Below are 13,318 nucleotides of genomic sequence, written 5' to 3' on the forward strand. Positions count from 1 at the left end.
CTGAAAAGGAGAAGCTCTCCAATCTCGTTGTACACTGTATAATGACAATAAAGCACATTCTATTCTATTCTAACTCCAGTGACAATGTAAACCAAGCCGTTACATGCATCACGATATCACTCAATTTACATAATTGTACAGCTACAGTAATGAGAACAGTCATTAGCTCACACTGAAACACAACTTGGTAAGAAGATAGCGGCAAAAATGTAAATTGTAAGTCTGACTTGCACTTGGGAGCCATAATGAAGTTAGCAAATGTAGCATAATCCAATGTGGCAGCAAATGTAAACAAAGCCGTCTTATAGTGCTGCGTGACTGCTGTACATACAGTGTTCATCCAGTGAAGTGACTTGTGAATTTTTTGGGAAAAAACTTAATGCGCACAATAGAAGATGGAAAAATCTTGTCTAAATTAGTTCTGACAATAGCAAACATTTAACTCGCATGACTGATGTGTTGTTTTCATCTCTAGACAGCATGAAACATGGTTGATACCAGCTGACTTGAAGAAATAATTATAACTTTCTTCACTGAAAACCATTCCAGAAGATTTCTCTCCTTTGTTCTCTCATAGATGGACAAGTTTTGTTTGTTCTCCTTCAAGGTTCTTTGGGGTTGTCAGACAACTGGTTTTATTTTGGGCTTCTTCTACTCAGTTTATTCCAGCCACGTCTAATGCAGGCTATACCACCACCTTCTGACCACATTACACAGCCTTAGTGTATGGAAACAAGCCGAATTTGCATTATATTAAATTTTTTGTAACTTTTCAACATGGCAGGAGCCTGTAGTATTTTCTGTCTCTCATGTTGGGAACTAACTTTTGGACTTGCCTGAATGTTCCAGTCCACCTCTGAGAAGTGACCTTCGTGACCTTGCATTTCCTCAGTTGGACATGATGAGTCAAAAGCAACAGAGCATCTATATAAACCTTGTTTTAGTTAATCTGTCCCTGTGTGAGAGACCAGAAGGAGAGGAAGATATGTGTCTATCTGTGAGTGAAGAAGGGAGATGTCTTACCTCCAGTAATCCCACCTCCACCTATGTCTGTCTGTGTGTGAGGGGCTGAGGCAGCTGTTTGACTTGATGTGCTTCCCAGATGACCTCAGTGTGTTTACTCCTCGTTCTCTGCAGTCAGCACAGGACAGAGAAAGAACTCTGACTCTCACAGCGCTGTGTTTTGAGTTCTTGGCTTTGCTCTTGTTTTTGCACTAGCGCTTGCTTACTTTTTTCTCACGAGTGTTTGTAACTGATATTTGTACACCAAAGACTTAACATTTTTGCCTTTCTTCTGTCTTTCTGTCTCTTTCTCTTGGCCTGTTCCTCCCTTTCTTCTGCCATCGCTTCTTCAGCCGTCAGAACCAGTTGAAGGATCAAGTCCAGCAGGCTCTGGTGTCCCCCGGTCAGCTCCCAGAGGAGGCAGAGTGCCTCACGGTACCCAAGTACAAGAGAGACCTTGTTCAGAAGCTCAAGATCCTTCGCCAGGAACTGTCCCAGCAACAGCCCCAGGCGGGCCACTGCCGCATTGAGGTGTCCCGGGAGGAGATCTTCGAGGTGAGTATGAAAAGAACTCACAAGGGGTGCATATTATTAAAGATACTCAGAAATTGGTACATAATTTAACCCAGAGGGAAATTCAGATGTCGCAGCCAGAGCATGTGCAAAACCGCTTAAAATGCTTGTCAAAATGTTAGAAAAACAGGAAAATAATCGAACATTTACTCCATTGCACAACCACTGGATCCACTGTTCCCAAAAACCTCCAGCCAGCACGTTGACATTTGGCCCTACAAACTGTAAACAACCAAAAATCTGTGTTGACCTTCAGTTTCCAAATAATGCCAGTAAATTTTATGGTTTGTAAATAAAGCATCCAGCATCGTATTTAATTATTTTGTACTCGCAGATCTGCTTATAATTGTAGTTATTTCTAGTCTCATCCAAGTTATTTTGAACATTCTCTAGAGGTAGTTTTCTCCCTTGTTCTTCTTGAGTACCCCCATAAAGGTCATTGCCCAAAGCAGTCTGGCTGTGAGAATGATTCCTCTCTCACACACACACACACACACATACACACACACACACACACACACACACACACACACACACACACACACACACACACACACACACACACACACACACACGGTTATCTACCATGTGTGAAGGTAGTCTGTTCAAAATCTAAAGCAGACCTCTTGTTTGAGACGAAGATTTTCTCAGAGTTTTTTTGTGCATCCAGGAGGTGCAGGGCCTTCATCAGAACAACACCTGCAACAGACTGCATGACCCTCATAAAATATGCATTGGAATGTGCTGGAACAGCCGCGTCTGTTAATCTGAACGAAGACATTTTTGTTGGCTGATCTCAAAGTGAGAGAGTTGGGGGGGTGGAGGATGGGATGGAGGTGGGGGGGGGGGGTTGAGCGAGACATAACTGCATAGCTTCTCCAGACCAGCTGAAGCATTAAGTTATGACTGAATAGGCAAGTGTTAGCTGGTGGACTGTCAGAGCTGTCTTTATGTGTTCTTTTTGGTATAGATAAGACGTTCCCGTTCCTCCCACAGCACCCCTCAGTTGTCTTGCTCTGTCTGGAGGGCACAGTGCAACCTGGCAGTAGAAGAGGCCGTGTTATTATAGTCTTACGGCTGTGTTTATTATAACTGCCCCTAATCCACTTTAAATGAGCCCTCCCCCTGACGCTGTGAGCCGTGTGCACGTGGGATGAACGCTGATTGAGGCGGAGAGATCTCAGGCCTCGCAGCAGAGAACCATTTGGAAGTGACTGCTGTAACGCCACACTGCAGCTTTCTCATTTCTCACAAAACTGCTACAGTAGATTAGTTCGTTTTTATTCAGGTATTAGCTCCAACCTGTCAACCTGTGGTAGATCAGTTTTCCTGCTGTGTTCAATATCTGCTGTAGTGCACTGTATGGGCATGAAAAACAGGAGGGTAGAGGAAGAATCATGGTTTTTGACAGTGTCCCCAGAGTCAGGCAACACAAAGCAGATCAGGAATTTTCTGTCAATTGGCCTCAGTTTTATTCACCAAACTCCAACTGACAAAGCGAGATTGTCAAACTAGTCTCAGGCTAAAATATAAAATGATGAAACTCATTTTTCAAGATTTTCCTCTCTGTGTTAAATTGACAAAGCATAAATTCAAAACCAAATTCCTTGAATGATCAACTGACACCAAATGTGACTCAAAGGCTGTTTTTTTAATTAGTTTTTGAAATATTGCAAGACACTTGCGATTCATTCCGTTTATTGTAATTACATAAATGATGTATTGTGCTCTAATTTACTTGGCAGTCACACAATAACAAACAATGGTGCACCTCGAATTGGATCTGTGCTGGTTTCTGCTCCCTCCTCCTACATTCTTTCCCTTCAGAGCCTTGTTCACCTGCTTGTGTAGATTGTAGAGCATTTAACTATTTATTTTTATGCCTTACAGGCTATAACACAAAAAAGAATTGAGTGGTCTGAAAGAAAATGATCAAAAATACATGTTTATATTGAACCGCTATGTAAGTGTGGACCATTTACCATTTTATCCATTTACAGCGGACCATTTTGATGAGTCTAAAAGGTTAAACCCTGGAAATGGAGTCCAGAATATAAACATACTGTTGTCAAAAACATTTAGTTCATTTAACAAGTTTAGTTCACAGCATAGTAATCATGACAAAGTAGCTGCTCTCAGCGTCTCTTACCCACTGTCCCCATCACTACCTGCACACTTCTTAAATACATCTGTCATATTTTAGCACACTGTGCAGCATCTTTTCCATCTCAGTGCCATTTTGAACCAGATGTCGAGGCACCAGCAGGGAGCACACTTTACTGACTTTGATGAGTTGTTTGTGCCTGTGTTGCAGGAATCCTATCGACAGGTGATGAAGATGAGGCCGAAGGACCTATGGAAAAGGCTAATGGTGAAATTTAGAGGTGAAGAGGGCCTTGACTATGGAGGAGTGGCCAGGTAAGGAGCCATAGTGAAGAGGACAGTTTGGAAATCATTCCACTATGGGGGGAGCCAAAGCACACAACTTACTTATTGGTTTTAGGGTATTTTTTAATCATCCATCCATGAATTATCTATATACCACTTATGCTACGTGTCCACTAGATGCATTTTTCCCCCATATAAACGCGCCACACCTGAAAATCACCCACTTGGTGGGCGTGTACCGTTTATTGTCATTGAAGATGGTCGGCAGGAGTTGAACACCAGCAGCCGGTGTTTAACTCCTGCCGACCATCTTCTTGAACTATCCTGCCCCTGACTGGACAAACGCATCGACTTGGGAGCTGTCTGCTCCTGGATTTCAAGCTGGACCAACTCGGTCACAAACTTTCTCTTTTATTACTAAGAGAGTTCAGCGAAAAGTATTTCTGAAAGCATTTGAAGCGAGAAATGAGCTGTGCATTTGCTGAAACTGTCCTTGTTTTAGTTCACCGATGGCTAGTTTGCACATTTGACGAACGTTTCGCAATGTGTCGGACCTCCGCTGCATCGAATTTGTATAAAGTAGAAGTCGAGTCTCCTTTATGCAAATCAGCTGCGGCTCAATCCAGGGAGACGCACCGGATCACAGCTCGAAACACACCGCAACTGGACCAGCATGCAACACGGTGTGTTTCACATAGACAATGAATGGGACGCGGGTAATTGCCGGATCTAGTGGACACGTACCTTTAATCCTCATTAGGGTCACAGGGGGGTTGAAGTCTATCCCAGCTGACTTAGGGCAAAGGCAGGGGACACCTGGACAGGTCACCAGTCTATCAGAGGGCTACATATAAAGAAAAACACTCACTCTCACATTCACACCTACAGACAATTTAGAATCACCAGTTAACCTGAGCATGTTTTTGGACTGTGGGAGGAATCCAGAGAACCTGGAGAAAACCCACACATGTACAGGGAGAACGTGAAAACTCCATGCAGAAAGATCCCAGGGCCAGGCCAGGACACAAACCGGGGATCTTGTAGCCGCGAGGCGAAAGTGCTAACCACCTAACCACTGTGCAGCCCCTATTCTTTTAATCAGCAAAAGTGATTCTCTGCTCATGTTCCGTCTTACAATGTGCATGGTGTGACTGATCTCTCTCCTCCTCCTTGTCTTTCTCCTCCCCCTCCATCTCTCCTCTGTGTGATGCTCTCTGTACAGGGAGTGGCTGTATCTGCTGTCGCATGAGATGCTGAACCCGTACTACGGCCTGTTCCAGTACTCCCGCGACGACATCTACACTCTGCAGATTAACCCCGACTCTGCTGTCAATCCTGTGAGTCTTATTTTACAACTTCATCACCCTGTTTGTTTAAACTGTTAAACTGTGACCCCATCAGTTGGTGGGAATGATCTTGTGGAAGGATGTTGACATGAATAAAGCAGTTTAACATTATGATACCTCATTTATCTGAGTCCCATATTAACTCACTGATGTCTCCTCATTTGAAAACTGAAAGTGCTTTGTCTCCCTGCAGGAGCACTTGTCATACTTTCACTTTGTGGGCCGCATTATGGGGATGGCAGTGTTCCACGGTCACTACATAGACGGGGGCTTCACTTTACCTTTCTACAAACAGCTGCTGGGTAAACCCATCACCCTGGATGACATGGAGTCTGTTGACCCCGACCTGCACAACAGCCTTGTCTGGATCCTGTAAGTATAAGATACATTTTATACAGTATCAAAACACTACTGACTTTTCTGAATAAATAACAAGGAAAAGAGTCTGTAAGGCTTTCTCACACACATTATCCACTATAGTATTGTCATTACTCCAAGTGAAAAACCTAATTATCTGTATTTGTTAAAGGAAAAACTCCTCTGTCCTTACTTGGATGACAGCGCCCCCCAGAGTTATTGTCTGAATTTTACAACAGCGGTCTCTGGAGCACATGTTTTCAGACCATGTGCTCATGTTTTCACCGTCACACCATAATGTTCTACAAAAACATCTGTTTCTCTGCCCAAGCTTAAATCTTGGTATATGTTTAATTTTTAAAAAATCATTGCGCATTTGTCTGAAATCAATGTAGTGAGTTCAGCTTTCAGTCTGAAATCCGAGGTTCATCTGACACAAACCAAGAGCAGTGATAAGCAGCCACGGCTGTATCTTTATGTCCAGTAACCTCACTGTAGCTTTAGGTAAGACTGGAATAAAATGGAATAATATTTGTGACACAGCTTCATCAGTAACACACTATATTTATACACATGACTTCACCAGTTGGATTTTATAAAAATATCACAGCTCAGAGGAGTTATTTTTGTACCGTTTTGCTTTTTTATCTTGTTACTTAGTACTTTTCCTGCTCATAAACACTGAAATGAAGATAACAGAGAAACAGGTCTGCGTCTATTTTGTTGTTTTTGACTACTAACAGTGTTGCATTACGCTTGAAAGCTGAGCATATTGTCCTGATTGTATTCCCAAGACACACGTTTCTTCAATAAATATATTTGAAGAACATGATATCACCATTAAAATATAATACTTACCTGAGGTTTTTGATTTGAATGCTGGCAAGTGATTTGCTGAACCTGGAGGCTGTAAAAGACATAAGCGTGCTATACAGCTACTAGCATGTTTAGTTATTATAGTAAAGGACACAGGAAGAAACAAAGTGAAGATGTCATTGGTCGGCATCACATCTGGTGTTCTGGTAGTTGGGGATTTCTGACAGAGTGTTTCACAAAGATATAAGAGTGAAAATACACATTTGAGAGCAAATGTTTTACACAGAAGCAGTCTGATTGTGAGGAGATGTGGTCAAAGCGAGGCACAGAACATTTGTGTAGCATCAGTACACCTGAGTGCAGACAAACAGATTTGCACCCAGAGAAATAAAGCGAAGCAAGAGATCATTTGACTACAGGGTTTCAGGGGAAGCATTACAAAATCTAAGTGTAAAATTAAAATTAAAAAGTAATGCTCTTAAATTGAAAGACCATGCTCCTGCTTAAAGATAGGAAAGTTTCTCAAAAAGCATTCTGGCCCTTATTTAACACCATAACTGAGGAACAGATGGAGAGGTTGATGTAAAGGGCAACTTGACTGGTTGGCAGAGTTGTACTGCAGTGAGGTTATAAGTCTGAGTAACTAATATTAACTGTGTAACCGCCTGTTTTTGCTCTTCTGTAATTTTTTAAAAATTCTTCATGAATCAGTTTTAACAATTTTTAGTAATGGGTACAATTCACGTGCCATCATGTGCACAATATTATGATTGTTCTATTGCCAGAAAACAGTTTCCCATCAAAAACAAAAATAAAATAACCAGAAACGTGAACATCTTTAATCAGAATCAGCTTTAATGGCCAAGTACGTACACAATGTACAAGGAATTTGGTTTCGGCTGTTGGTGTTTCTCTAGGAATATAGAAAAGAATAATAAAAAATACAGAAACTATAGAAAGAGGAACAGGGAGGAAAAAATAGTAGTAATAAAATTAAATATAACTCAATATATACAGAAATTTACTGCTAGGAGGTAATATATAAAGACAGTAGTGCAAATGATAATTGCATGATACAGTGCAAAAGCAGAGAATGTTGTACATGGTGCAAAAAAATACTATACATGTCCATTGGAATACTGACTATTGTACATGTGTGTACGTTAGTACATTGAAGAACATTTGGGAATGACCATTACATTGGCTTTAAATTTTCAGACTCAAAATTAAATTGGGCTTTTTAATTGTTATATACGCAACCCATAGTTCCCAACATGCTACAAACCAGTCTTGTTCTGGATTTACAAACGCTGTCATCTCTTCCATTTTATAAAAATCCAGTGTTAAATCCAAACATACTGACATAATGGGAATACCTTATGATAACCATTTCTTAGTTATATTTTTCTTACTTTCAACCAACAAAACACTCAATAAATATTTAGCCTTTTTTTCTCCATTCCTGTGGTAAACATCCATGATAAACAGTTTTTATTCCAAAAGGAATTACACATTTAAAAATGTCTTTCAGTGCTCCACGAACATCATTCCAATCCTGTCCAATAAGTGGGCAGTCCCATAGGATATGAAAATGGTTTGCACGTTGGTCTGTTTTTGCTCTTTGACAGTCATTTCAAACTTTATCTGCCTCCAGGGACAATGACATCACAGGTGTGCTGGACCACACCTTCTGTGTAGAACACAACGCGTATGGAGAGATCATCCAGCATGAACTCAAGCCCAACGGCAAAAGCATCCCCGTCACCCAGGACACCAAGAAAGAATACGTCCGACTCTACGTCAACTGGCGTTTTCTGCGAGGAATAGAGGCCCAGTTCTTGGCTCTGCAGAAGGGCTTCAATGAGGTCATCCCCCAACACCTGCTCAAAGCTTTTGATGAGAAGGAGCTAGAGGTACTTTAAAGTCTCCGAATTCACACGTTGACATCATACTACTCGACTTACCTACAAAGTACAGTTAATCCAACACGCTGAAATCATTTCTCTACCTGCAGCTGATTGTATGTGGCCTGGGGAAGATTGACATCAACGACTGGAAGTCCAACACGCGGCTCAAGCACTGTACTCCAGACAGCAACATCGTTAAATGGTTCTGGAAAGCTGTGGAGTCTTTTGATGAGGAGCGGAGAGCGCGGCTGCTGCAGTTTGTCACCGGATCCTCCAGGGTTCCCCTTCAAGGCTTCAAGGCCCTTCAAGGTAATAACACCCAGGACGAAACAATGAATGTCAGCCTGGTCATGTTTTGAAAGGAATGCTAATGAGATCAGCAGCGGTGTGCTTGGTCCCTCTGGTGCATGCACTTTACACTCTCAGGCTTTGACAGCAATACTGATGATGTGTGCTGGAGTCTCTGGGTTTCTCCAACCTGACATGAACCCTGAGTCTGAGTGTAGTTCAGTGGGTCCGTCCTGGGAGAGAATGCTGCCCAGAGACAGAGCAGCCAGGCATGAAAATGTACACTGTGACCCACAGACACACAGCACCCCACCACACCTTATACAACATTGATGTCCTTTCTTGGGTAAAACATCAGCACAAGTCCCAAAATGACTCATACAAAACTCGACTTAACGTGGATGAACACAAAGCTACAGTTGGGACAAATTTAATGTATTTATCACTGCTGGCATCCAATTACTACACTAAACCCTCTGAATGTTTAACAAAACAAATGGATTTGTCTGTAATAACAGAAGGCATAAACAAGAAAATTGCAAAAATAATGAGGGATTCCAGTATTATAATAAAGCATGTCAGTCACTAATGTTGCTTTTAGTTTCTTTACTTGTAGTTAAAAAGTAAACAGCAGGATGGAGGTCAGTCCACTAGTTGCAGCAGCATGTTGGGTCTGTGAATCACAGACGTGTTACAAATGACAGGACAGTCTGCAGTGATTTTTTTTTTAACTGCTATCTGTAACAATCACTACCTTTACACATATTTTTGACACTTCTTGATGTACAGAAGCAAAAGGGATGTTTGAATTAGAATTGCATAAAGAAATTCGAAAGAAATTTAACCTCCTCTGAATACAGAATACTCACATTTAATCCACTGTATTTATCGTATGGACACATTTTACTTTTACTTGTCTGAATTATGTGATATAAATTGTCCTCTTTGAGATTTCCAGAACATAATGTTACATTGTGTGATTAAAAAAAACAACAGATGTTTTCCCCATAAATGGAGATTTTCAAATCTTTGGGTTTCCTGTTACTAATCTTAACTTTTCTTTTGTGGATTCCTGGTGGAGAAGAACAGAAGATGATTGATTATCCTTTGTAAACTGGATTTTAAGATATTTTAATGTGATTTTTTTCCCTTTAATTTGAGGAGCTATTTTAAATTCACTTCGTACATCTAAATCAATCAACTTACCTGGACAAACATGAAAATACATAATGTGAAAATATAGCTGAATGTTTTCTCAGGAAGGTTTTCAATTCCTTTTAAGGCCAATGCTTTATTTTATGCGTCTAGGAGCATGTGAGGGATGGCAGAGGTCCAAGCAATATAAATTTTAACATGTGGCCAAGTCTGTCAGAGTCTGCATGGATTATGTTATCTGATTATGCATGCAGTCCAAAGTTTGTATTTGTGCTGCAACGTAACTACGGGAGCTGTATGGTTGGAATACGTCCTTGGTGTTCATGTGCACATTCACAAGAGAGCATTGTCTTATTTTAAGCTTTAACTTTAACCTTTAGAGCCAGACGAACAAACTAAGTTCATATCCATTCCTCTTGGATGTATTGCTCTCAAAGTATTCATTGCACTGTGGTATAGTATATATTGATCATATATCATTGACCTTTCCAACACTAGTCTGTGCAACAAATTGTAGATGAGAAAAATGTATTTTGAATATACACTAAGATTTGATCATAGTTGCAACTTGCATACGGCTCTGTATCCTTTTCCGCACCCATAACTCTGCTTTGAATTACTCCTGAATTCATCATTGAATATATTATAGTTAATATCTATTCCATCAACATCATTTCACAAGAAAAAGGCAGTGAAATTACTCTGAAAATAGCTTTGAGCTCATAGGGTTTAATAGTTGCCAGTGCAAATATCACTATATCTAATACCTAGACATGTTTATTTGTGCTGGTTTCATCTGTAGAATACGTACAAACACTGACAGTGCAGATCAGGTGTATGAAGGTCTGTCTTCCTTATGTTTTTATCACACAGGTGCTGCTGGCCCGCGACTCTTCACCATCCACCAGATCGATGCCAGCACCAACAACCTGCCCAAAGCCCACACCTGGTGAGGAACAGTCAGCATTATTAAAGCTTTGATCATGTGACATAGTCTTGGAAGAGAACTACTGAACTGTCACAATTTAAAAATGATTCTTTCCGATAGCGAAGCACGGTTTTAAAATCTCTCTGTTTCCTCCAGTTTCAACCGGATCGACATTCCTCCCTACGAGCACTACGACAAACTGTACGACAAGTTGCTCACTGCCATTGAGGAGACGTGCGGCTTCGCGGTGGAGTGAGTCACCGATGCCGGCAGAGCTCACCAACAGCCACAAGCAACGTGGTTTGGCCACGATGAGCCCCCGCCCGCAAATCAATCCATTCAGACGGGGGGTCATTGATGATTGCTTCACCCAGGGAACCTCTCACTTCCTGGGGGACATGTGGCCAAGCTAAGGGAGGAAGAAGACCAGAAAATGCCACCTGACTCTGGGTTGTTGTTTTGTTTTGTTTTTTTACACCCTGCAGCCCTCCTTAATATCTTTTTTTTTTTTTTTTTTTTTTTTTTTTTATCGTTGAAAAGGATCTCTTCAGCTGCTAATAACTCAGACTATTTACTAACTTGTGGAACCAGCAATTTTTGCCGGCTCTTCCTTTTTTCTAAGTTCATTTTAGCATTTAAAAAAAAAAATAGACCATATTCCATGTAGCAATTCTCCATCTTACCAAGCAGAACACAAGGTCAGTCCACTCTGAAACAATAGCCACATTAGCAAGACTGGTTTGTTTGCTAGAGTACAGGGTTGTGATTGGTTGACCACTTGGAAACACTAAATTTGGACGCAGAGTGTGCTCGACTTGGGCTGTTTGGTGCCTCAGAGCGATCACATTTGGGCCGTCAGTGATGCCAAGAATGGAAAACTGGGATGTGTGTGGACGAGAAGGCGAGACTAGAGACTGAATTACGACCGACTGTTTACAACCTTCTCCAAAGAAAGCAGAAGGGCCCCCGCTGCCCAACGACTAGCGCTGCATTCCCAGAAACCCTGTGTCGCACGTTTCACGACTAGCTGTGTGTGAAATTGAGTAAATGAATGAATAGCTTGAAATGTGTTATTTTTATATAACAGGGAAAATTGAGAAAGAAACAATAAAATTCTATATAATATATATAATTTATTGCTGTTATATTTCAGAAACCCCTTTCCATTGTTTCCGAAAAATAAAATCTTTTAAATGTTGAGTGTTACTGTTTAAATTATACGAGACAATTTGTGAAAAGCAGAGTTAAGCTTGACTGAATTTCACTAAAGAATGCTGTGGTTTGTTTGTCGACGTGACCTCTTGTAAGTGTACGAGGAGAGGTTGGTCTTAAAGGCAAAAAATCTCAAACACACAATGTCCTCTGAGTGCCATAATTCTTTTCGAATGAATGAATCTTTGCAAATATCGAGCTGACCCTTTAAATTCTACTGATTATCCTGGAGCTACGTGTGGTGGTGCGACGTTTCCCCCCGTGTGGTTTCCTCTGTTTTTTTAACAGTCATTTGTAGCTGGGCTGTATTAGTGTCACTACCATTAATTTCTAATGGTATTCTGTTAGGAAGAGTCCAAAGTTTGTCACTATCTACTTTGTGCTGCCTCCATGTCATGATCAAAAAAGAAAAACCTCTACTACCTACTAGCCATGTGGTGCTAAGCAGCATTAGCATTCGTCTTATATTGGCGCTCACTGACGTACTACTGCTTAACGTGCACAACACACTGCTCATGCTCACACCTTGCCACAAAACATTTCCAAGAAATCAAGAGCTCTACCTTTTGCCACATTCTCAGGAGACACCATGTGTAGTTTGCAACGTCAGTTTGATTTGAAAACTTAATTCTGACCGTTTGTCTTGATTTGCTGAATGTTAAGGGGGTTTTAAAAGTCTTGTTATTTGCATTATTGTGCCCACAGCGAACCATTAACATACTGTTGCATGTCTCCATGTCTGCTTTTGGTTGAATGAAATGAACTCCTGTTTTTTTAGCCTGCTCTACAGTCCTATCGGTGATGTTTTTATTTCGAGAAAGGGGGCGGGGAGGGGGTTGTTTTCTACAATTAGAAATGAAAATTCTTGAATGTTTTTAAAAGATGCTGCCTGTCTAGCAATCTCTACGACCGTGGACTGTTCTTAAGGTTTGCATATGCTAAAAAAAAAAAAAAAAAAAGAAAAGACGAGTTTCTTTCACGTAGACAAGTGTATGCAAAGTGAAAAGTGTCCTCAGATGGTGCTTTGTACAGTAATAAGATATTGTTCATATATGTGGATCAAACAAACTGTAATTTATCTTTAACTTAAGTAGAAAAAAAAAAACATTTTCTTGAACTGAAAAGAGGAATTGCACACAGACGAAAAGGAGGTCGCCGTGTGTATTTAATGGCGACTTCTGTACCAGATATTCATTCACCTTTAAGAAGTCCAGTGCACAAGCTGATCGCCCTACTGTCTGTTCCTACACTACATCGCTCAGCAAAGCCCCATAGCTGCCTCCCACTGAACTGAACTTTTTATTTTTTTTAAACAAGTCAAAGTTGAGAGATGCCGCTTTTTTTTT

General features: G+C 40.9%; 1 protein-coding gene across 1 annotated transcript in view; it reads left to right on the top strand.

The window, feature by feature from the left end:
* smurf2 (SMAD specific E3 ubiquitin protein ligase 2) overlaps positions 1 to 13,089 on the top strand; it is a 63,018-nt gene extending 49,929 nt beyond the window's left edge. Inside the window, exons 13-20 of the mRNA XM_035947701.2 lie at positions 1,356 to 1,557; positions 3,890 to 3,993; positions 5,186 to 5,300; positions 5,503 to 5,681; positions 8,137 to 8,395; positions 8,497 to 8,698; positions 10,706 to 10,781; positions 10,917 to 13,089. Of these exons, the coding sequence (XP_035803594.1) occupies positions 1,356 to 1,557; positions 3,890 to 3,993; positions 5,186 to 5,300; positions 5,503 to 5,681; positions 8,137 to 8,395; positions 8,497 to 8,698; positions 10,706 to 10,781; positions 10,917 to 11,016 (1,237 nt within the window). The 3' untranslated portion in view covers positions 11,017 to 13,089. The remainder of the gene's footprint in view (positions 1 to 1,355; positions 1,558 to 3,889; positions 3,994 to 5,185; positions 5,301 to 5,502; positions 5,682 to 8,136; positions 8,396 to 8,496; positions 8,699 to 10,705; positions 10,782 to 10,916) is intronic.
* The last annotated feature ends 229 nt before the right edge of the window (positions 13,090 to 13,318 follow it).

The sequence above is a fragment of the Amphiprion ocellaris genome, chromosome 19 (genome assembly GCF_022539595.1).
Source record: "Amphiprion ocellaris isolate individual 3 ecotype Okinawa chromosome 19, ASM2253959v1, whole genome shotgun sequence".
Taxonomy (NCBI): domain Eukaryota; kingdom Metazoa; phylum Chordata; class Actinopteri; family Pomacentridae; genus Amphiprion; species Amphiprion ocellaris.